This window comes from Lissotriton vulgaris, chromosome 6 (genome assembly GCF_964263255.1).
Source record: "Lissotriton vulgaris chromosome 6, aLisVul1.2, whole genome shotgun sequence".
Classification (NCBI taxonomy): Eukaryota; Metazoa; Chordata; class Amphibia; order Caudata; family Salamandridae; genus Lissotriton; species Lissotriton vulgaris.
In genome coordinates, this window is record NC_141694.1 from 1,253,519,815 (window position 1) to 1,253,543,751 (window position 23,937).

The following is a 23,937-nucleotide window of genomic DNA, read 5'->3' on the forward strand; positions in this document are numbered from 1 at the left end:
TGGAGAGTACCTGAAACCCCCCCACTCAAAGGAAACCTGAGCCACCTTGAGGTGGCTCTCTGTGTTGTCAGCGGCAACAACAGGGTAACATGCATTTGGGACCACCTGCTCTTCATACACCAGCTGACTACTGACAGCTGTCAAACTGGCCCCGGTGTCTCTCAGAGCCTTCTCCCTATGGCCATTCGTGGTCACCCACTGCCTGTACTTTTTGGTGTTATCAGGCAGCTGGGTTCTGGGGACCACCTCACAATCTTTTAAAGAGACAAGGGACATTTCTGCGTGACCCCACCCACCTTGGGCACCCATCTCTTCCCCTCCCAGGGCTACACTCGCCACCTGACGGGGTGGTGTACAGGGTGGTGCATTGTGATCCTTCTGGGGTCACTGAGGATCATACCAGCGGTTGCCCACTTGTTTACACTGAAAGCATGTAGGGGGCCCCCTGTGAACAGGTTTACCTGTCAGGGGCTCAACCTCTTCTCAGGCGGAGGCTGGGAACCCTTACCTTGGTTCCCTTGGGAATTACTTTGGGGCCCTTTCTGGAACTTCCTCTGTTTACCCTTGTCCCACCCACTCTTCTGCTTGGGACACTTTACCAACCTTGGTGGAGTCTCCCACATGACCCTTATGGTCCTGGGTATTCACCCAACGGTCCGCCTCCTCAGCAAGCTTCCTAGGGTTAGTTAGCTTGCTATCAATTAGGTGCTCGCGTAGCTCTGGAAAACAATTACCAGACAAGTGCTCCCATGCAAATAAATCATAGAGTTCCTCAAAAGTACTCACTTTGCTACCCTTCACCCAACCATCCATAGCTCTGCAAAATAAAGACACATATTCTACCCAGGTGGTAGCCTCCAGCTTGTTACAATTCCTGAACCTCTATCTATAGAGTTCTGGGCTCAATCCATACCTTGTCATCAGGGCTTCCTTCATGTGGGCATAAAGCATCCTACTCTCACTGGGCAGGTCTTACAATGTATCCCTCCCATCACTAACAAAGCGTCCCCACATTCCTGCTCCCCAATCCTTCTCAGGGACCCGGTGGCCCAACATTGCAATTTCATAGGCTGCAAACCACTGCCCAATATCTTCATGCTTATGGAAATCTTTGATGACATTCTTTGGGAAATATACCCTGCCTTCTGCAGGCACAGATGATGCGCTGCCACCAGAGGGACTCAATTCAAAACTTTTAGCCTTAAGCTTCAATTCCCTCAAAAATCTTTCATGTGCTAATTTCTCTTTTTTCCTTTCAAAAGCTATTCTGTTATTCTAAAGCTCCAACTTCTTACTCTCTAGGTCCTTTTGACTTTCCAACTTTAGCTTGGCCATCTCCATTCTATGCAATCTATTTCTCTCTCTGTCCTCCAGCTGTCCTGGGGACATGCCCTTGGAAGAAACACTGCTGCTTATGGGGGAATACACTCTCTCCCTGGCTGGACCCAATGGCCAATCCAGCTGCCGTTCTGCATTCTCAGCCTCCTCTGTAGGCTCTTCCACATGCTCAGAGGCATTTCTTGCTTCCACCCAGGCCCTCAGCGCCTCTTGGAACTCATTCTTCTTGGTGAGGCCTGGAGTAGCAACTTTAAATTTTCTACAGAAGGCTTTCAGCTGTTTTACATTGTAGGCCTCCAACCTTTCTTCCTCAAAATCTATATCCATCAATACAAACTGGCAGTCTTTAGTAAAAATAACAGTTCCAAGGAAAAATAATTCTACCCAAAAAAATGTATATGGTTGCGTTTGGTCTGCACTCACTAGTAGTGCACACCAATCACTGTATATGAGTCACAAATGGAAGTCCAAATCATCACCGCTAACCACAAATGTTAGAACTGGGTGTCTTTAGTTGGCAATGGCTTATACCTTTGTCCAAATAGGGACTCTTGCTTCTAGTTAGAGTAAGGGGCTACACTCCTAAAATAACCCCTGCTCAACCCTGTGGTAGCTTGGCACGAGCAGGAAGGCTTATCTCAGAGGCACTGTGTAAAGCATTTGTGAACACACACAGTAATACAGTGAAAATCCTACAGATGGACACAATACAGGTTTTATAAGAATAAGTATTCTTTATATAGACATAACACAAGACCCAAACAACAAAAATCCACAGTACAGAAGTAAGAAAATGACTTTAAGATGGTAGAAATACCTCAGTTCACTTTAGATGGTAAATGCGACACATTTCTCACAAAGTACCTTTGGATGCATCACGCAAGATAAACAAAAGGTTTACAGGGAGAATGATGCATCTGTTCCTTGCTTCGAGGTAGGTGATGCGTCTGTTCCTCACTGTTTGCGCGAAGTATGCGATGCGTCTGTTCCTTACCGGAGAGGTGGAGATGCGACGATCTTGTGGTGCGTCCCGGTTGCGATGCAACAAGATGGCGCCTTGATGCGATGCAACGATCCGGTTCAATGCAGGAAGATGGTGCCCTTGATGCGATGCGACAACGTGAAGACGATGCGTGCATTCCCGAGGCGACTCTGTAACTTTAGGGAGCCACGACAGGCCCTGCGACACGCTTCTCCGGTGATGCGACGGCGACCCTTGCGGTAGCGACACACTTCTCCAGTGATGTGACGACACACAGCTGCGACTGAGACATGCTTCTCCTGTGATGTGACCCTTGTGGTGGCGGCATGCTTTTTTAATGATGCAACAGCTGCGGATGCAACATGCTTCTTCTCGTTGAGTCGCACTTCCAGCTCCCAACAACACGCAGGCTTCTGCAGACATAATTCCCAGCAAGGAAATTCAGGGGGGGAGCTGGTGGTGAAGTCTTGTACCCCTGAGACTTCAGCAGGAGGCAAGCACAGTTCAAGCCCTTGGAGATTCTTCTTCAAGATGATAAACGTTGCAAATAAAAGTATGTCTCATTTCCTTGGCAATAAAAAAACCACTGCAGGCCACCCCCAGCAATTACATCTAAAGTTCGGGGTCTGGGCCCCCTTTTTTATACACACAAATCCTTTGTCTCTGAAGGCAGAGAGTTTCTGTACCTGGTCCAAACCAGTTCTGGGTGCATTCTGCCAGGCCACAACTTCTTCCTTTGTTAGTGTGGGCCAGGGTTATCAGACTCACCACAGGAGGTGGAACCAGCATTGTGGAAGGCAGACACAGCCCAATTCAGGCCCAGGTGCTACTCCTCCCACCACTCCCAATGCAGATAGGTCTATTTAGCCTTGTGCTGACTCACCCAGCCCCTGTCCTTTTCCATATGTTACAATGTACCCCTTCAGGAGAATAGAATCTATTTGAAGTCTCCAACGCTTGAACGTCAGAAACCCTTCTAAAAGAAATTAGACAAAATAAAGTTGCTAACTTCAGAAAGAGGAGAGACCTCTTGGCAGCCTACGTAGTGGCTCCCACCACACACTTATTACAAGACTGCACAACAGAGGCATCCAAGGAGCTGCTCTCAGATGGATCGCCTCTCCTCACCAGAAGAATGCAAAAAGTAATTTTACCCTTCACCTTCGAACCAAAGAAATCATCTGTGGACTAGGATCCTCGGTCATCCCCACCCTTTTTAAAACTTATATGACACTTCTGCCCAGCATCATAAAAGAAAAACCATGGACTGGTATCATATGCTATGCTGATGACACACAACTCATTCTCTCCCTCTCCGAAGATACCACCAAACACCAAGACTGACTTCAACAACTGCATTACAAACATTGCCAAATAGATGAACGACAACTGCCTGAATCTCAACACAGACAAGATAGAGGGACAGATCTTTGGAAACAAAAGCTCCCCCATGGATGCATCCTGGTGGCCCTCTTAACTCAGACCCCCAATGAGCATGCTACAAATCGACTACAGACCATGCAGAACACAGAAGGCAGACTCGCCATGGATCTCGTTAGACAAACCCACATCACCCCCTACCTCAGGGAAATCAACTGGCTCCCTGTACAGATGTAAATGTAAATGTATAGGCATTTATATAGCGCACTACTTACCCGTAGGGTCCCAAGGCGCTTCGACCGCTGCGAAACCCTTCCTGGCTTCCCTGAGAGATGGTCCCTTAATGGGTATCTCCAGGGTGAGACCAGGCATCCCCGGCGGTCTGGTGGGGCCGTTAGTGAAGATGAGGCAAGCTAATGCCCAGAGTTGCCGAGTGTGATCGCTGATCAGAGTGGGCACCGAGGCGAGAGAATTATCGAGTCCGCTGACCCTGGTCCAGAAACCTGCCGCGCCGGGAATCGAACCCTGGTCCCGGGCCGTCCTCTGCTCTCGGGTCTGCCGCCTCTAACCAGTGAGCCACACTACTTCACTGGGTATCAAGCTCCTGGCCCCCGCATACAAGGCCCTACACAACTGCGCACCCACCTACTTGAACCATCGCCTGACCTTCCATCAGCCCATCAGACATCTCCACTCCACTTCCGTCTCTAACCTTCAACCACGCATCTTATGTAGCAGATGCAGAGGTCGCTCCTTCTCCCACCTAGCAAGGAAGACATGGATTGAGCTACCCCATTATCTCCGGACCGCCCCATCTGTTCCAGAGTTTTGATGAGATGGGGAGCCCCTAAAGACCTGGCTATTCAGCTAATCAGCTGGACAGTGCCATCAGCTGTATACCCTCACGGGTGACAAGAAGTGCTCTACAAATCTAGTGATTGATTGATGCTGAGAGGCCGTATGGAGTGAATTTCTATTGTTCGTGGCAACACATTTGAGGGGAATCTATGTCTAGCTAATTTGAGGAACATCAAAGTAAACATATCGATGCACCCTGTATGAACGTTGGTTGTTTTTTTTCCTTAGAATAGTAATTGAAAGAGCGTGCCTTGAAATAACCATTAGCAAAATTTAATTTTCTATACATGTCTTATCCCCTCACATACATAGTAGTCAATTAATGGGTTATGCTCTCAGTATATGGTATTAACTAATGTTAACAAACTTTGCAGTGGGCAATAGTGGATAATACCTTAAAATCAGCTCTAGAGAAGAACTCTCAGGGCACTCTTAATCATTAGTGAACCCATGAATATGGGCAGTGAGATCATAGTGCAATTAAAAAAAAATATATATATGCATGAATGTAGTACCAATAAATAGTACACACTGCATAGCCAGACTAATGTTTAGGAAAACGTGCCTCACTTTGCACATGTCAAGATATACCTCACCTTTCTCTGCAAAATTATGTGACTTTCATTAATCTTACAAGTTTACAGTTGTTGTTTTGAATTAGTATATTTCACTAGGGTCCACCTCTTTCCATTGGCTATGAACCGGCCCAGTCCCTTACATACTAACAAGGTGAACATGTATCCTTGCTGCCAGAAAAATACTTTATACAGTCTATTTATACTCATGGAATGTCTACAGGCAAACTAGCCAAATACACTGCTCTGACACAGGTCTTTAAAGCCTTTAAACCCTTAAGGGTACCATGGCTAAAGATATGACTTTACAGCGAAATCATTTTGTCAGCTCCTTTGTTACATGTTTTACTTGAAACTAGGTTGCTGGCAACAAACTCTGTGTGATCATGGTCCTACTTAAACTTGGGTGCCACTCAAAGGTTTAATGAGAGTCTTTCGTTGTGGTCATGGAGGGGGAGTTTGGAGTGGAAAGTGAAAATGGGTCTTAAAGTATATTTTGCCTAATGCAATTTTTACCTTTACAGCAGCCACAGTGGTTCCCCACAGGCACAATAATGAGCGAGAGCCGAAGCCTCCTTCCTTATTCTGGCGAAAGGGTGAGACGGGACATCAAAGGCCACCATGTGTTTGAGCATTTCCTTCACCATGTGTTTGAGTATTTTCTTTGCATCAGTACATTTTATTTTTTGGTTTTCTATCAATGTGTAGTCGAAAAAAACAGTAATTTCTTGCCATGGTATACAATCTGCTCTATCATACATTGCCTTATCTTACTGCCGCATCCCTCAATGGATTTTACCCAACAGTGATTACATCTTTCTCTGCCACATGCATCAACATTTGGATTTGCGATCCCTAAATAGTGATTTTTGAGGAATTGCTATTTTGGAATCGCAAATCCCTATGCATATAGGAATCTCAAAATAAATTGTGATTCCTTAACATCATCTAATAGCGATTTGCAAATTGTGAAACGCTATTAGGGAATGTTACTCCATTCATTCCTATGAGCCTACAGGCCCATAGGAATGAATGGAAATGCATTCGCAAATTGCGATTACCAAATTGGTAATCGCAAATTGCGAATGCAATTCCAAGGGTGCCAGGGGGCCTAAGGCCCCCCTGATGCACCCCCCAAAAAATGGAACAGTGCTCATGTGGCGCAAACACCCGCCCTAAGGGCATGTGTGTGCACCACATCTCACTTTAAAATATGCACTTTTGTGCATTTTTCAAAGAATGTGCAAATGACCATCAACTTGAAGTTGATGGTAATTAGCATTTCCTAAAGGCACTCTTTGCATTTAGGAAAGAGCTGATGCATCGCCTTTAGGGAATTGCAAATTGACATTCCCTCAATGCATTAGCTATTTAGGTAATCGCAAAAAATTGCGATGACCTAATTTGCAAATGGAAATGACTTCATGCATCGGAAAAGGCCGGTTTCCGGTCGCAAATGGGCCGAATCGCAGAATCGAACCGTTTGCGACTGGAAAAAAGGTGGCACAAAGTTCTTTGAGTTTTGGATTAAAGTTTCCAAAGGTTTGTTAACTTCAAATGAATGCTGTTTCATCAAGGTTAATAAAGGCCACTAAATGATTCTTTACATAGATGACTATTTACAATGTATATTTCTCAAGACAGCATAGTTTATGCAATAGTACTATATACACACAGCCAAAATGTATGAGGAAGGTTTTATGTTAATCACTTCTGCTTCTTTCTTTTTTGATTCCAACATTACCAGCTGAACTAGGCATTCACACTCTCAATATAAAAGACACCACGATCTTCTGGGTAAATTATATAAATCCCAAGAAAACCTTTGAAACTGTTTATTTCATCACCACCAGAAAGCAAGCTTTCTCTTACTGGAGTAGACCCAGACTGATGACTTGTACAAACTTCAACTCCTATTTAGTTTAGCGCAGTTGAAGTTTGTAAAACTTATATGACACCTTCAACTGCACTAAAGTAAATAGGACCTTCCTTAGCTTTGTAAATACATATTTAATGGCAGTACCCATCTTAATGTCATTGACAAGTAGAAATATGGTGTCCTTTACATATATTTTACAAACAAGTCTATGAGAATTATGATGCCTTTTGTGATACAACGTTTGGAATACAACATTTTCAGAAATATATGCAGTTAATTTCATGCCCTCTGCCAGAGCCACCAAACTCTACCATCACTATTACCAAGATCTACTGACTTAATTTTATTCTTTTTACTCCTTAATGTTAAGACCAGGACATGGTATTGAAAGACCAGAAATTCTGGGCACACTACGAAAGTGCACACAAATTAAACCTCTAAAAGCTGAAAATACTAAACTAAAGATCACAGCCTATGCAGACGATATTGCAGACTATGCAATCAACCCAGAGGAAGCTGCAATTAGTATTAAGGTAGAAGCATACAGATTTTGCAAAGTTGCAGGGTACAAATTGAATCCTGACAAAACTCAGGTACTTACCACTGTCGGGATTCAGAACTCCATTATCGGATCTTGTATCACTATAACTTACTTGGGAGTAAAGATAACAGCTAAGATTAATCAGATCATTGATTTAAATTATGTATCCTTGCTAAAAGAAACTATTAAATTGTTAAGAATTTGACATAGGATCCCTATAGGCCTGTTAGGCAGATGTAACTTGATCAAAATGAAAATATTGCCTACATTTCTATTTTTGTTTCGTTCTATTCCTTTGAAAGTCCCCAACATATTTTTTTTAAAATTAGAGGGGTTTTTTAGTAGTTTTATTTGGGGATATAAAAAACCGAGGAGGGCGATTGAGCTGCTTAAAGCTACATATGATCAAGGTGGGCTTGGATTCCCAGATTTCAAAGACTTTTTCTGGGCCACTTTTACGGGTCGTTTTCGTAGTTTGGTCGGCCTAGATCAGACTGATTTTGTCTTCACATTTATGCTGGGGAACCAGAGGGATACATTTTTATATGGAATTAGAGATCCAAACTATTTTAAAAGGGTAAAAGCAATGTCTACTAGGTGCAATCTACTTATATTCCATAAAAACTACCCCTTGTGGGGGATCCCACTTTTCCTGAGGTATTTAGGGATCAAGCGGGTAAAATTTGGGCAAACTATGGAGTAAACTGCTTTGGCGATTTATATAATGATAGAGGTATTAAATCATTTGAAAATGTAAGACTGGCCTATAAACTTCCGGGCCATTTTTTAACAATATTTGCAGATTAGGGATTATCTTGCTTCTAATGTGGCCGTAAAAGAAATAAAACATTCAACAGTCTGGGATTGTATTTATAGGGAGAAGTCTAAATCTCTCATTGGCTCAATGTATGCTCTTCTACATAGTTTCAGACCATTGGGCAATGAGAAATTAGCAGAACGTTGGACTCAAACCTTGGGGACAATGCTCTCACCTAGAATGATAGAACAGGTATTAGGCTATGTTAAGGACTCTGCCCATTCTGTTAGCTAACAGCTCCAGCAAACACGTATTACTTGCATGATGTATTACACTCCCAAATGTGGACTGTATGCTGCTAACTGAAAATATATGTTTATGGAATGTCCAGAATTGAATAGGTACTGGAGGAAAATCGAGCAAATACTTTATTCTAAAATAGGATTGGATCACCCACTCACGGATCTTGAAATTATGTTGGGATATAAAGATGGTAATCCGGCAGTAGCGGGTCTCTTTACGATTCTAATGGCTGCAGCTAGGCTGGCTATTGCCATGGCATGGGTCTCTACTACACCACCGGTGGCAGAGGATTGGTGGGCGATTATCAGAGATACTTATGGTGTAGAGGAAACTCTGGCAAAGGCAAGTGGCATCAAATCGTTAGTTAAATTAGAGGTGCTGTGGGGGCCATTGGCCCTGGATGGCTTAAGGTAGCTGGATTTGGCTAAATATGAAATAAGAAGTGTTTCCCCCCAAAAAACATTTTGCTTACATATGCTGTTACTGTGAAATTTCAATTTGTTTCCTCTCTTTTGTTTCTCACTATTCTCTTGCCTATGTATTAATATGTTTGCTTATTCATATTAATTTATTTGTTTATCCCCTTCGCTGCGGGGGTAATTCCCCCGCTGTGCTGGGGGGGAGCTGAGCTCGTCATGAGCTACAGTGCTCCTGTGCTCATGACGAGCTTAGCTCGTCACAGGTGCATTGGTTCCCATGGAACGCACAGCAGGGGAATTCTCCCCGCACCTGAGCGTACCACGGCCCATGACGAGCTGAGCTCGTCATGAGCACCGGAACACCATCCCTCATGACGAGCTCAGCTCGTCATGAGCATGGAAAAGTTTATGTCAACTGTATGAACATGCACTATCTGATGGAAAGTAAAAAGTTTATTAAAAAAAAAGGAATCATTTTAGAAGAGAAAGCAGAAAGACTGGGGCCCTAAATAGAAGGATCCAAGCCAAACTAAGTCAAAAACCATCAAAACACCAGAAAAAAGTGGGGGCAACCATGTAGTCAGATTCCACCTTCCTGCAGTAAGGAGTGGTGAACTTATAAGTTACTCCACACTCCTGTCACAGGGACTTCATATACTTAGAAATGAAGTTTGTACCACGGTCTGACACCACCTCTCTGGGAAACCCCACATGGAAGAGAATACCCATCAGTGCACGTCTCACCACGGGGGCCGTCAATGTCCTGAGAGGGATGGCTTCCGGGTACCGGGTAGCATGATCCACCAGGACCAGGATAAAACTGTTGCCCATGGCTGACTTGGGGTCCAGAGGCCCCTCAATGTCAACACCCACCCATCCAAAGGGGTTGCTGATCACAGGGAAGGGCTGGAGAGGAGCTGTGTGCTTCCTCCCACTCTTCCCACTTGCCTGGCAAGTTTGACAAGTCCTAAAATGAGTATCTGAACTCTTGCACATCTGGGGCCAATAAAAGTGGGTGACAAGCTTTTCAACAGTCTTGTCCTACCCCAGATGTCCAGCTAACGGTACATCATGAGCCAAACCCAGAAGGAAGGCTCTGAAGCGCTGGGGTACCACCAGCACACGGGCTGACCCAGGCTCAGCAGCATTAGGCTCGCTATACAGTAGGTCATTCTCCCAGAAGATCCAATGTGATCCAGACTGATCACCTGCTGCCTGGCTTGAAGCCAACCCACAAGAGATGGGCACTTCTTCTGTTCTGCACAGAATTCCTCCCTGGGTCAGCTCAGAAGGTCCCTCAGTTCTGCAACTTGCTCCCCTGTCGGTTCCAGGGCATCCCCCTCAAGGTATGCCTCCTCCTGGACTGTGGGAACAATGTGGGCTGGTTTCTCGCACCTCCTACCTCTTCTCTTTAAGGCAGGTACCTGGGCCATAATTTCAGGCTCCAGGACCTCTTGAGCACCCCTACTGGCTGCCATAGACCGAGTGGTCACACACTCCCACTCAGGCAAACCCAACATCTCTAAATGAAACCTTCTCTCCACCTTAGCCTAAGGAGAGCTGTCTAAATCATTGCCCAACAGACAATCCACATGCATGGCTGGCCTTACAGTTACTTGGAGAGTACCTGAAACCCCCCCACTCAAAGGAAACCTGAGCCACCTTGAGGTGGCTCTCTGTGTTGTCAGCGGCAACAACAGGGTAACATGCATTTGGGACCACCTGCTCTTCATACACCAGCTGACTACTGACAGCTGTCAAACTGGCCCCGGTGTCTCTCAGAGCCTTCTCCCTATGGCCATTCGTGGTCACCCACTGCCTGTACTTTTTGGTGTTATCAGGCAGCTGGGTTCTGGGGACCACCTCACAATCTTTTAAAGAGACAAGGGACATTTCTGCGTGACCCCACCCACCTTGGGCACCCATCTCTTCCCCTCCCAGGGCTACACTCGCCACCTGACGGGGTGGTGTACAGGGTGGTGCATTGTGATCCTTCTGGGGTCACTGAGGATCATACCAGCGGTTGCCCACTTGTTTACACTGAAAGCATGTAGGGGGCCCCCTGTGAACAGGTTTACCTGTCAGGGGCTCAACCTCTTCTCAGGCGGAGGCTGGGAACCCTTACCTTGGTTCCCTTGGGAATTACTTTGGGGCCCTTTCTGGAACTTCCTCTGTTTACCCTTGTCCCACCCACTCTTCTGCTTGGGACACTTTACCAACCTTGGTGGAGTCTCCCACATGACCCTTATGGTCCTGGGTATTCACCCAACGGTCCGCCTCCTCAGCAAGCTTCCTAGGGTTAGTTAGCTTGCTATCAATTAGGTGCTCGCGTAGCTCTGGAAAACAATTACCAGACAAGTGCTCCCATGCAAATAAATCATAGAGTTCCTCAAAAGTACTCACTTTGCTACCCTTCACCCAACCATCCATAGCTCTGCAAAATAAAGACACATATTCTACCCAGGTGGTAGCCTCCAGCTTGTTACAATTCCTGAACCTCTATCTATAGAGTTCTGGGCTCAATCCATACCTTGTCATCAGGGCTTCCTTCATGTGGGCATAAAGCATCCTACTCTCACTGGGCAGGTCTTACAATGTATCCCTCCCATCACTAACAAAGCGTCCCCACATTCCTGCTCCCCAATCCTTCTCAGGGACCCGGTGGCCCAACATTGCAATTTCATAGGCTGCAAACCACTGCCCAATATCTTCATGCTTATGGAAATCTTTGATGACATTCTTTGGGAAATATACCCTGCCTTCTGCAGGCACAGATGATGCGCTGCCACCAGAGGGACTCAATTCAAAACTTTTAGCCTTAAGCTTCAATTCCCTCAAAAATCTTTCATGTGCTAATTTCTCTTTTTTCCTTTCAAAAGCTATTCTGTTATTCTAAAGCTCCAACTTCTTACTCTCTAGGTCCTTTTGACTTTCCAACTTTAGCTTGGCCATCTCCATTCTATGCAATCTATTTCTCTCTCTGTCCTCCAGCTGTCCTGGGGACATGCCCTTGGAAGAAACACTGCTGCTTATGGGGGAATACACTCTCTCCCTGGCTGGACCCAATGGCCAATCCAGCTGCCGTTCTGCATTCTCAGCCTCCTCTGTAGGCTCTTCCACATGCTCAGAGGCATTTCTTGCTTCCACCCAGGCCCTCAGCGCCTCTTGGAACTCATTCTTCTTGGTGAGGCCTGGAGTAGCAACTTTAAATTTTCTACAGAAGGCTTTCAGCTGTTTTACATTGTAGGCCTCCAACCTTTCTTCCTCAAAATCTATATCCATCAATACAAACTGGCAGTCTTTAGTAAAAATAACAGTTCCAAGGAAAAATAATTCTACCCAAAAAAATGTATATGGTTGCGTTTGGTCTGCACTCACTAGTAGTGCACACCAATCACTGTATATGAGTCACAAATGGAAGTCCAAATCATCACCGCTAACCACAAATGTTAGAACTGGGTGTCTTTAGTTGGCAATGGCTTATACCTTTGTCCAAATAGGGACTCTTGCTTCTAGTTAGAGTAAGGGGCTACACTCCTAAAATAACCCCTGCTCAACCCTGTGGTAGCTTGGCACGAGCAGGAAGGCTTATCTCAGAGGCACTGTGTAAAGCATTTGTGAACACACACAGTAATACAGTGAAAATCCTACAGATGGACACAATACAGGTTTTATAAGAATAAGTATTCTTTATATAGACATAACACAAGACCCAAACAACAAAAATCCACAGTACAGAAGTAAGAAAATGACTTTAAGATGGTAGAAATACCTCAGTTCACTTTAGATGGTAAATGCGACACATTTCTCACAAAGTACCTTTGGATGCATCACGCAAGATAAACAAAAGGTTTACAGGGAGAATGATGCATCTGTTCCTTGCTTCGAGGTAGGTGATGCGTCTGTTCCTCACTGTTTGCGCGAAGTATGCGATGCGTCTGTTCCTTACCGGAGAGGTGGAGATGCGACGATCTTGTGGTGCGTCCCGGTTGCGATGCAACAAGATGGCGCCTTGATGCGATGCAACGATCCGGTTCAATGCAGGAAGATGGTGCCCTTGATGCGATGCGACAACGTGAAGACGATGCGTGCATTCCCGAGGCGACTCTGTAACTTTAGGGAGCCACGACAGGCCCTGCGACACGCTTCTCCGGTGATGCGACGGCGACCCTTGCGGTAGCGACACACTTCTCCAGTGATGTGACGACACACAGCTGCGACTGAGACATGCTTCTCCTGTGATGTGACCCTTGTGGTGGCGGCATGCTTTTTTAATGATGCAACAGCTGCGGATGCAACATGCTTCTTCTCGTTGAGTCGCACTTCCAGCTCCCAACAACACGCAGGCTTCTGCAGACATAATTCCCAGCAAGGAAATTCAGGGGGGGAGCTGGTGGTGAAGTCTTGTACCCCTGAGACTTCAGCAGGAGGCAAGCACAGTTCAAGCCCTTGGAGATTCTTCTTCAAGATGATAAACGTTGCAAATAAAAGTATGTCTCATTTCCTTGGCAATAAAAAAACCACTGCAGGCCACCCCCAGCAATTACATCTAAAGTTCGGGGTCTGGGCCCCCTTTTTTATACACACAAATCCTTTGTCTCTGAAGGCAGAGAGTTTCTGTACCTGGTCCAAACCAGTTCTGGGTGCATTCTGCCAGGCCACAACTTCTTCCTTTGTTAGTGTGGGCCAGGGTTATCAGACTCACCACAGGAGGTGGAACCAGCATTGTGGAAGGCAGACACAGCCCAATTCAGGCCCAGGTGCTACTCCTCCCACCACTCCCAATGCAGATAGGTCTATTTAGCCTTGTGCTGACTCACCCAGCCCCTGTCCTTTTCCATATGTTACAATGTACCCCTTCAGGAGAATAGAATCTATTTGAAGTCTCCAACGCTTGAACGTCAGAAACCCTTCTAAAAGAAATTAGACAAAATAAAGTTGCTAACTTCAGAAAGAGGAGAGACCTCTTGGCAGCCTACGTAGTGGCTCCCACCACACACTTATTACAAGACTGCACAACAGAGGCATCCAAGGAGCTGCTCTCAGATGGATCGCCTCTCCTCACCAGAAGAATGCAAAAAGTAATTTTACCCTTCACCTTCGAACCAAAGAAATCATCTGTGGACTAGGATCCTCGGTCATCCCCACCCTTTTTAAAACTTATATGACACTTCTGCCCAGCATCATAAAAGAAAAACCATGGACTGGTATCATATGCTATGCTGATGACACACAACTCATTCTCTCCCTCTCCGAAGATACCACCAAACACCAAGACTGACTTCAACAACTGCATTACAAACATTGCCAAATAGATGAACGACAACTGCCTGAATCTCAACACAGACAAGATAGAGGGACAGATCTTTGGAAACAAAAGCTCCCCCATGGATGCATCCTGGTGGCCCTCTTAACTCAGACCCCCAATGAGCATGCTACAAATCGACTACAGACCATGCAGAACACAGAAGGCAGACTCGCCATGGATCTCGTTAGACAAACCCACATCACCCCCTACCTCAGGGAAATCAACTGGCTCCCTGTACAGATGTAAATGTAAATGTATAGGCATTTATATAGCGCACTACTTACCCGTAGGGTCCCAAGGCGCTTCGACCGCTGCGAAACCCTTCCTGGCTTCCCTGAGAGATGGTCCCTTAATGGGTATCTCCAGGGTGAGACCAGGCATCCCCGGCGGTCTGGTGGGGCCGTTAGTGAAGATGAGGCAAGCTAATGCCCAGAGTTGCCGAGTGTGATCGCTGATCAGAGTGGGCACCGAGGCGAGAGAATTATCGAGTCCGCTGACCCTGGTCCAGAAACCTGCCGCGCCGGGAATCGAACCCTGGTCCCGGGCCGTCCTCTGCTCTCGGGTCTGCCGCCTCTAACCAGTGAGCCACACTACTTCACTGGGTATCAAGCTCCTGGCCCCCGCATACAAGGCCCTACACAACTGCGCACCCACCTACTTGAACCATCGCCTGACCTTCCATCAGCCCATCAGACATCTCCACTCCACTTCCGTCTCTAACCTTCAACCACGCATCTTATGTAGCAGATGCAGAGGTCGCTCCTTCTCCCACCTAGCAAGGAAGACATGGATTGAGCTACCCCATTATCTCCGGACCGCCCCATCTGTTCCAGAGTTTTGATGAGATGGGGAGCCCCTAAAGACCTGGCTATTCAGCTAATCAGCTGGACAGTGCCATCAGCTGTATACCCTCACGGGTGACAAGAAGTGCTCTACAAATCTAGTGATTGATTGATGCTGAGAGGCCGTATGGAGTGAATTTCTATTGTTCGTGGCAACACATTTGAGGGGAATCTATGTCTAGCTAATTTGAGGAACATCAAAGTAAACATATCGATGCACCCTGTATGAACGTTGGTTGTTTTTTTTCCTTAGAATAGTAATTGAAAGAGCGTGCCTTGAAATAACCATTAGCAAAATTTAATTTTCTATACATGTCTTATCCCCTCACATACATAGTAGTCAATTAATGGGTTATGCTCTCAGTATATGGTATTAACTAATGTTAACAAACTTTGCAGTGGGCAATAGTGGATAATACCTTAAAATCAGCTCTAGAGAAGAACTCTCAGGGCACTCTTAATCATTAGTGAACCCATGAATATGGGCAGTGAGATCATAGTGCAATTAAAAAAAAATATATATATGCATGAATGTAGTACCAATAAATAGTACACACTGCATAGCCAGACTAATGTTTAGGAAAACGTGCCTCACTTTGCACATGTCAAGATATACCTCACCTTTCTCTGCAAAATTATGTGACTTTCATTAATCTTACAAGTTTACAGTTGTTGTTTTGAATTAGTATATTTCACTAGGGTCCACCTCTTTCCATTGGCTATGAACCGGCCCAGTCCCTTACATACTAACAAGGTGAACATGTATCCTTGCTGCCAGAAAAATACTTTATACAGTCTATTTATACTCATGGAATGTCTACAGGCAAACTAGCCAAATACACTGCTCTGACACAGGTCTTTAAAGCCTTTAAACCCTTAAGGGTACCATGGCTAAAGATATGACTTTACAGCGAAATCATTTTGTCAGCTCCTTTGTTACATGTTTTACTTGAAACTAGGTTGCTGGCAACAAACTCTGTGTGATCATGGTCCTACTTAAACTTGGGTGCCACTCAAAGGTTTAATGAGAGTCTTTCGTTGTGGTCATGGAGGGGGAGTTTGGAGTGGAAAGTGAAAATGGGTCTTAAAGTATATTTTGCCTAATGCAATTTTTACCTTTACAGCAGCCACAGTGGTTCCCCACAGGCACAATAATGAGCGAGAGCCGAAGCCTCCTTCCTTATTCTGGCGAAAGGGTGAGACGGGACATCAAAGGCCACCATGTGTTTGAGCATTTCCTTCACCATGTGTTTGAGTATTTTCTTTGCATCAGTACATTTTATTTTTTGGTTTTCTATCAATGTGTAGTCGAAAAAAACAGTAATTTCTTGCCATGGTATACAATCTGCTCTATCATACATTGCCTTATCTTACTGCCGCATCCCTCAATGGATTTTACCCAACAGTGATTACATCTTTCTCTGCCACATGCATCAACATTTGGATTTGCGATCCCTAAATAGTGATTTTTGAGGAATTGCTATTTTGGAATCGCAAATCCCTATGCATATAGGAATCTCAAAATAAATTGTGATTCCTTAACATCATCTAATAGCGATTTGCAAATTGTGAAACGCTATTAGGGAATGTTACTCCATTCATTCCTATGAGCCTACAGGCCCATAGGAATGAATGGAAATGCATTCGCAAATTGCGATTACCAAATTGGTAATCGCAAATTGCGAATGCAATTCCAAGGGTGCCAGGGGGCCTAAGGCCCCCCTGATGCACCCCCCAAAAAATGGAACAGTGCTCATGTGGCGCAAACACCCGCCCTAAGGGCATGTGTGTGCACCACATCTCACTTTAAAATATGCACTTTTGTGCATTTTTCAAAGAATGTGCAAATGACCATCAACTTGAAGTTGATGGTAATTAGCATTTCCTAAAGGCACTCTTTGCATTTAGGAAAGAGCTGATGCATCGCCTTTAGGGAATTGCAAATTGACATTCCCTCAATGCATTAGCTATTTAGGTAATCGCAAAAAATTGCGATGACCTAATTTGCAAATGGAAATGACTTCATGCATCGGAAAAGGCCGGTTTCCGGTCGCAAATGGGCCGAATCGCAGAATCGAACCGTTTGCGACTGGAAAAAAGGTGGCACAAAGTTCTTTGAGTTTTGGATTAAAGTTTCCAAAGGTTTGTTAACTTCAAATGAATGCTGTTTCATCAAGGTTAATAAAGGCCACTAAATGATTCTTTACATAGATGACTATTTACAATGTATATTTCTCAAGACAGCATAGTTTATGCAATAGTACTATATACACACAGCCAAAATGTATGAGGAAGGTTTTATGTTAATCACTTCTGCTTCTTTCTTTTTTGATTCCAACATTACCAGCTGAACTAGGCATTCACACTCTCAATATAAAAGACACCACGATCTTCTGGGTAAATTATATAAATCCCAAGAAAACCTTTGAAACTGTTTATTTCATCACCACCAGAAAGCAAGCTTTCTCTTACTGGAGTAGACCCAGACTGATGACTTGTACAAACTTCAACTCCTATTTAGTTTAGCGCAGTTGAAGTTTGTAAAACTTATATGACACCTTCAACTGCACTAAAGTAAATAGGACCTTCCTTAGCTTTGTAAATACATATTTAATGGCAGTACCCATCTTAATGTCATTGACAAGTAGAAATATGGTGTCCTTTACATATATTTTACAAACAAGTCTATGAGAATTATGATGCCTTTTGTGATACAACGTTTGGAATACAACATTTTCAGAAATATATGCAGTTAATTTCATGCCCTCTGCCAGAGCCACCAAACTCTACCATCACTATTACCAAGATCTACTGACTTAATTTTATTCTTTTTACTCCTTAATGTTAAGACCAGGACATGGTATTGAAAGACCAGAAATTCTGGGCACACTACGAAAGTGCACACAAATTAAACCTCTAAAAGCTGAAAATACTAAACTAAAGATCACAGCCTATGCAGACGATATTGCAGACTATGCAATCAACCCAGAGGAAGCTGCAATTAGTATTAAGGTAGAAGCATACAGATTTTGCAAAGTTGCAGGGTACAAATTGAATCCTGACAAAACTCAGGTACTTACCACTGTCGGGATTCAGAACTCCATTATCGGATCTTGTATCACTATAACTTACTTGGGAGTAAAGATAACAGCTAAGATTAATCAGATCATTGATTTAAATTATGTATCCTTGCTAAAAGAAACTATTAAATTGTTAAGAATTTGACATAGGATCCCTATAGGCCTGTTAGGCAGATGTAACTTGATCAAAATGAAAATATTGCCTACATTTCTATTTTTGTTTCGTTCTATTCCTTTGAAAGTCCCCAACATATTTTTTTTAAAATTAGAGGGGTTTTTTAGTAGTTTTATTTGGGGATATAAAAAACCGAGGAGGGCGATTGAGCTGCTTAAAGCTACATATGATCAAGGTGGGCTTGGATTCCCAGATTTCAAAGACTTTTTCTGGGCCACTTTTACGGGTCGTTTTCGTAGTTTGGTCGGCCTAGATCAGACTGATTTTGTCTTCACATTTATGCTGGGGAACCAGAGGGATACATTTTTATATGGAATTAGAGATCCAAACTATTTTAAAAGGGTAAAAGCAATGTCTACTAGGTGCAATCTACTTATATTCCATAAAAACTACCCCTTGTGGGGGATCCCACTTTTCCTGAGGTATTTAGGGATCAAGCGGGTAAAATTTGGGCAAACTATGGAGTAAACTGCTTTGGCGATTTATATAATGATAGAGGTATTAAATCATTTGAAAATGTAAGACTGGCCTATAAACTTCCGGGCCATTTTTTAACAATATTTGCAGATTAGGGATTATCTTGCTTCTAATGTGGCCGTAAAAGAAATAAAACATTCAACAGTCTGGGATTGTATTTATAGGGAGAAGTCTAAATCTCTCATTGGCTCAATGTATGCTCTTCTACATAGTTTCAGACCATTGGGCAATGAGAAATTAGCAGAACGTTGGACTCAAACCTTGGGGACAATGCTCTCACCTAGAATGATAGAACAGGTATTAGGCTATGTTAAGGACTCTGCCCATTCTGTTAGCTAACAGCTCCAGCAAACACGTATTACTTGCATGATGTATTACACTCCCAAATGTGGACTGTATGCTGCTAACTGAAAATATATGTTTATGGAATGTCCAGAATTGAATAGGTACTGGAGGAAAATCGAGCAAATACTTTATTCTAAAATAGGATTGGATCACCCACTCACGGATCTTGAAATTATGTTGGGATATAAAGATGGTAATCCGGCAGTAGCGGGTCTCTTTACGATTCTAATGGCTGCAGCTAGGCTGGCTATTGCCATGGCATGGGTCTCTACTACACCACCGGTGGCAGAGGATTGGTGGGCGATTATCAGAGATACTTATGGTGTAGAGGAAACTCTGGCAAAGGCAAGTGGCATCAAATCGTTAGTTAAATTAGAGGTGCTGTGGGGGCCATTGGCCCTGGATGGCTTAAGGTAGCTGGATTTGGCTAAATATGAAATAAGAAGTGTTTCCCCCCAAAAAACATTTTGCTTACATATGCTGTTACTGTGAAATTTCAATTTGTTTCCTCTCTTTTGTTTCTCACTATTCTCTTGCCTATGTATTAATATGTTTGCTTATTCATATTAATTTATTTGTTTATCCCCTTCGCTGCGGGGGTAATTCCCCCGCTGTGCTGGGGGGGAGCTGAGCTCGTCATGAGCTACAGTGCTCCTGTGCTCATGACGAGCTTAGCTCGTCACAGGTGCATTGGTTCCCATGGAACGCACAGCAGGGGAATTCTCCCCGCACCTGAGCGTACCACGGCCCATGACGAGCTGAGCTCGTCATGAGCACCGGAACACCGTCCCTCATGACGAGCTCAGCTCGTCATGAGCATGGAAAAGTTTATGTCAACTGTATGAACATGCACTATCTGATGGAAAGTAAAAAGTTTATTAAAAAAAAAGGAATCATTTTAGAAGAGAAAGCAGAAAGACTGGGGCCCTAAATAGAAGGATCCAAGCCAAACTAAGTCAAAAACCATCAAAACACCAGAAAAAAGTGGGGGCAACCATGTAGTCAGATTCCACCTTCCTGCAGTAAGGAGTGGTGAACTTATAAGTTACTCCACACTCCTGTCACAGGGACTTCATATACTTAGAAATGAAGTTTGTACCACGGTCTGACACCACCTCTCTGGGAAACCCCACATGGAAGAGAATACCCATCAGTGCACGTCTCACCACGGGGGCCGTCAATGTCCTGAGAGGGATGGCTTCCGGGTACCGGGTAGCATGATCCACCAGGACCAGGATAAAACTGTTGCCCATGGCTGACTTGGGGTCCAGAGGCCCCTCAATGTCAACACCCACCCATCCAAAGGGGTTGCTGATCACAGGGAAGGGCTGGAGAGGAGCTGTGTGCTTCCTCCCACTCTTCCCACTTGCCTGGCAAGTTTGACAAGTCCTAAAATGAGTATCTGAACTCTTGCACATCTGGGGCCAATAAAAGTGGGTGACAAGCTTTTCAACAGTCTTGTCCTACCCCAGATGTCCAGCTAACGGTACATCATGAGCCAAACCCAGAAGGAAGGCTCTGAAGCGCTGGGGTACCACCAGCACACGGGCTGACCCAGGCTCAGCAGCATTAGGCTCGCTATACAGTAGGTCATTCTCCCAGAAGATCCAATGTGATCCAGACTGATCACCTGCTGCCTGGCTTGAAGCCAACCCACAAGAGATGGGCACTTCTTCTGTTCTGCACAGAATTCCTCCCTGGGTCAGCTCAGAAGGTCCCTCAGTTCTGCAACTTGCTCCCCTGTCGGTTCCAGGGCATCCCCCTCAAGGTATGCCTCCTCCTGGACTGTGGGAACAATGTGGGCTGGTTTCTCGCACCTCCTACCTCTTCTCTTTAAGGCAGGTACCTGGGCCATAATTTCAGGCTCCAGGACCTCTTGAGCACCCCTACTGGCTGCCATAGACCGAGTGGTCACACACTCCCACTCAGGCAAACCCAACATCTCTAAATGAAACCTTCTCTCCACCTTAGCCTAAGGAGAGCTGTCTAAATCATTGCCCAACAGACAATCCACATGCATGGCTGGCCTTACAGTTACTTGGAGAGTACCTGAAACCCCCCCACTCAAAGGAAACCTGAGCCACCTTGAGGTGGCTCTCTGTGTTGTCAGCGGCAACAACAGGGTAACATGCATTTGGGACCACCTGCTCTTCATACACCAGCTGAATACTGACAGCTGTCAAACTGGCCCCGGTGTCTCTCAGAGCCTTCTCCCTATGGCCATTCGTGGTCACCCACTGCCTGTACTTTTTGGTGTTATCAGGCAGCTGGGTTCTGGGGACCACCTCACAATCTTTTAAAGAGACAAGGGACATTTCTGCGTGACCCCACCCACCTTGGGCACCCATCTCTTCCCCTCCCAGGGCTACACTCGCCACCTGACGGGGTGGTGTACAGGGTGGTGCATTGTGATCCTTCTGGGGTCACTGAGGATCATACCAGCGGTTGCCCACTTGTTTACACTGAAAGCATGTAGGGGGCCCCCTGTGAACAGGTTTACCTGTCAGGGGCTCAACCTCTTCTCAGGCGGAGGCTGGGAACCCTTACCTTGGTTCCCTTGGGAATTACTTTGGGGCCCTTTCTGGAACTTCCTCTGTTTACCCTTGTCCCACCCACTCTTCTGCTTGGGACACTTTACCAACCTTGGTGGAGTCTCCCACATGACCCTTATGGTCCTGGGTATTCACCCAACGGTCCGCCTCCTCAGCAAGCTTCCTAGGGTTAGTTAGCTTGCTATCAATTAGGTGCTCGCGTAGCTCTGGAAAACAATTACCAGACAAGTGCTCCCATGCAAATAAATCATAGAGTTCCTCAAAAGTACTCACTTTGCTACCCTTCACCCAACCATCCATAGCTCTGCAAAATAAAGACACATATTCTACCCAGGTGGTAGCCTCCAGCTTGTTACAATTCCTGAACCTCTATCTATAGAGTTCTGGGCTCAATCCATACCTTGTCATCAGGGCTTCCTTCATGTGGGCATAAAGCATCCTACTCTCACTGGGCAGGTCTTACAATGTATCCCTCCCATCACTAACAAAGCGTCCCCACATTCCTGCTCCCCAATCCTTCTCAGGGACCCGGTGGCCCAACATTGCAATTTCATAGGCTGCAAACCACTGCCCAATATCTTCATGCTTATGGAAATCTTTGATGACATTCTTTGGGAAATATACCCTGCCTTCTGCAGGCACAGATGATGCGCTGCCACCAGAGGGACTCAATTCAAAACTTTTAGCCTTAAGCTTCAATTCCCTCAAAAATCTTTCATGTGCTAATTTCTCTTTTTTCCTTTCAAAAGCTATTCTGTTATTCTAAAGCTCCAACTTCTTACTCTCTAGGTCCTTTTGACTTTCCAACTTTAGCTTGGCCATCTCCATTCTATGCAATCTATTTCTCTCTCTGTCCTCCAGCTGTCCTGGGGACATGCCCTTGGAAGAAACACTGCTGCTTATGGGGGAATACACTCTCTCCCTGGCTGGACCCAATGGCCAATCCAGCTGCCGTTCTGCATTCTCAGCCTCCTCTGTAGGCTCTTCCACATGCTCAGAGGCATTTCTTGCTTCCACCCAGGCCCTCAGCGCCTCTTGGAACTCATTCTTCTTGGTGAGGCCTGGAGTAGCAACTTTAAATTTTCTACAGAAGGCTTTCAGCTGTTTTACATTGTAGGCCTCCAACCTTTCTTCCTCAAAATCTATATCCATCAATACAAACTGGCAGTCTTTAGTAAAAATAACAGTTCCAAGGAAAAATAATTCTACCCAAAAAAATGTATATGGTTGCGTTTGGTCTGCACTCACTAGTAGTGCACACCAATCACTGTATATGAGTCACAAATGGAAGTCCAAATCATCACCGCTAACCACAAATGTTAGAACTGGGTGTCTTTAGTTGGCAATGGCTTATACCTTTGTCCAAATAGGGACTCTTGCTTCTAGTTAGAGTAAGGGGCTACACTCCTAAAATAACCCCTGCTCAACCCTGTGGTAGCTTGGCACGAGCAGGAAGGCTTATCTCAGAGGCACTGTGTAAAGCATTTGTGAACACACACAGTAATACAGTGAAAATCCTACAGATGGACACAATACAGGTTTTATAAGAATAAGTATTCTTTATATAGACATAACACAAGACCCAAACAACAAAAATCCACAGTACAGAAGTAAGAAAATGACTTTAAGATGGTAGAAATACCTCAGTTCACTTTAGATGGTAAATGCGACACATTTCTCACAAAGTACCTTTGGATGCATCACGCAAGATAAACAAAAGGTTTACAGGGAGAATGATGCATCTGTTCCTTGCTTCGAGGTAGGTGATGCGTCTGTTCCTCACTGTTTGCGCGAAGTATGCGATGCGTCTGTTCCTTACCGGAGAGGTGGAGATGCGACGATCTTGTGGTGCGTCCCGGTTGCGATGCAACAAGATGGCGCCTTGATGCGATGCAACGATCCGGTTCAATGCAGGAAGATGGTGCCCTTGATGCGATGCGACAACGTGAAGACGATGCGTGCATTCCCGAGGCGACTCTGTAACTTTAGGGAGCCACGACAGGCCCTGCGACACGCTTCTCCGGTGATGCGACGGCGACCCTTGCGGTAGCGACACACTTCTCCAGTGATGTGACGACACACAGCTGCGACTGAGACATGCTTCTCCTGTGATGTGACCCTTGTGG

At 45.0% G+C, this 23,937-nt stretch overlaps 1 protein-coding gene across 1 annotated transcript in view; it reads left to right on the plus strand.

Moving 5' to 3' along the window:
• Positions 1–23,937, plus strand: part of LOC147708713 (uncharacterized) — a 273,705-nt gene that overhangs the window by 93,010 nt on the left and 156,758 nt on the right. Inside the window, exons 11-13 of the mRNA XM_086925763.1 lie at positions 5,658–5,788; positions 7,383–7,577; positions 18,032–18,254. Of these exons, the coding sequence (XP_086781889.1) occupies positions 5,658–5,788; positions 7,383–7,577; positions 18,032–18,254 (549 nt within the window). The remainder of the gene's footprint in view (positions 1–5,657; positions 5,789–7,382; positions 7,578–18,031; positions 18,255–23,937) is intronic.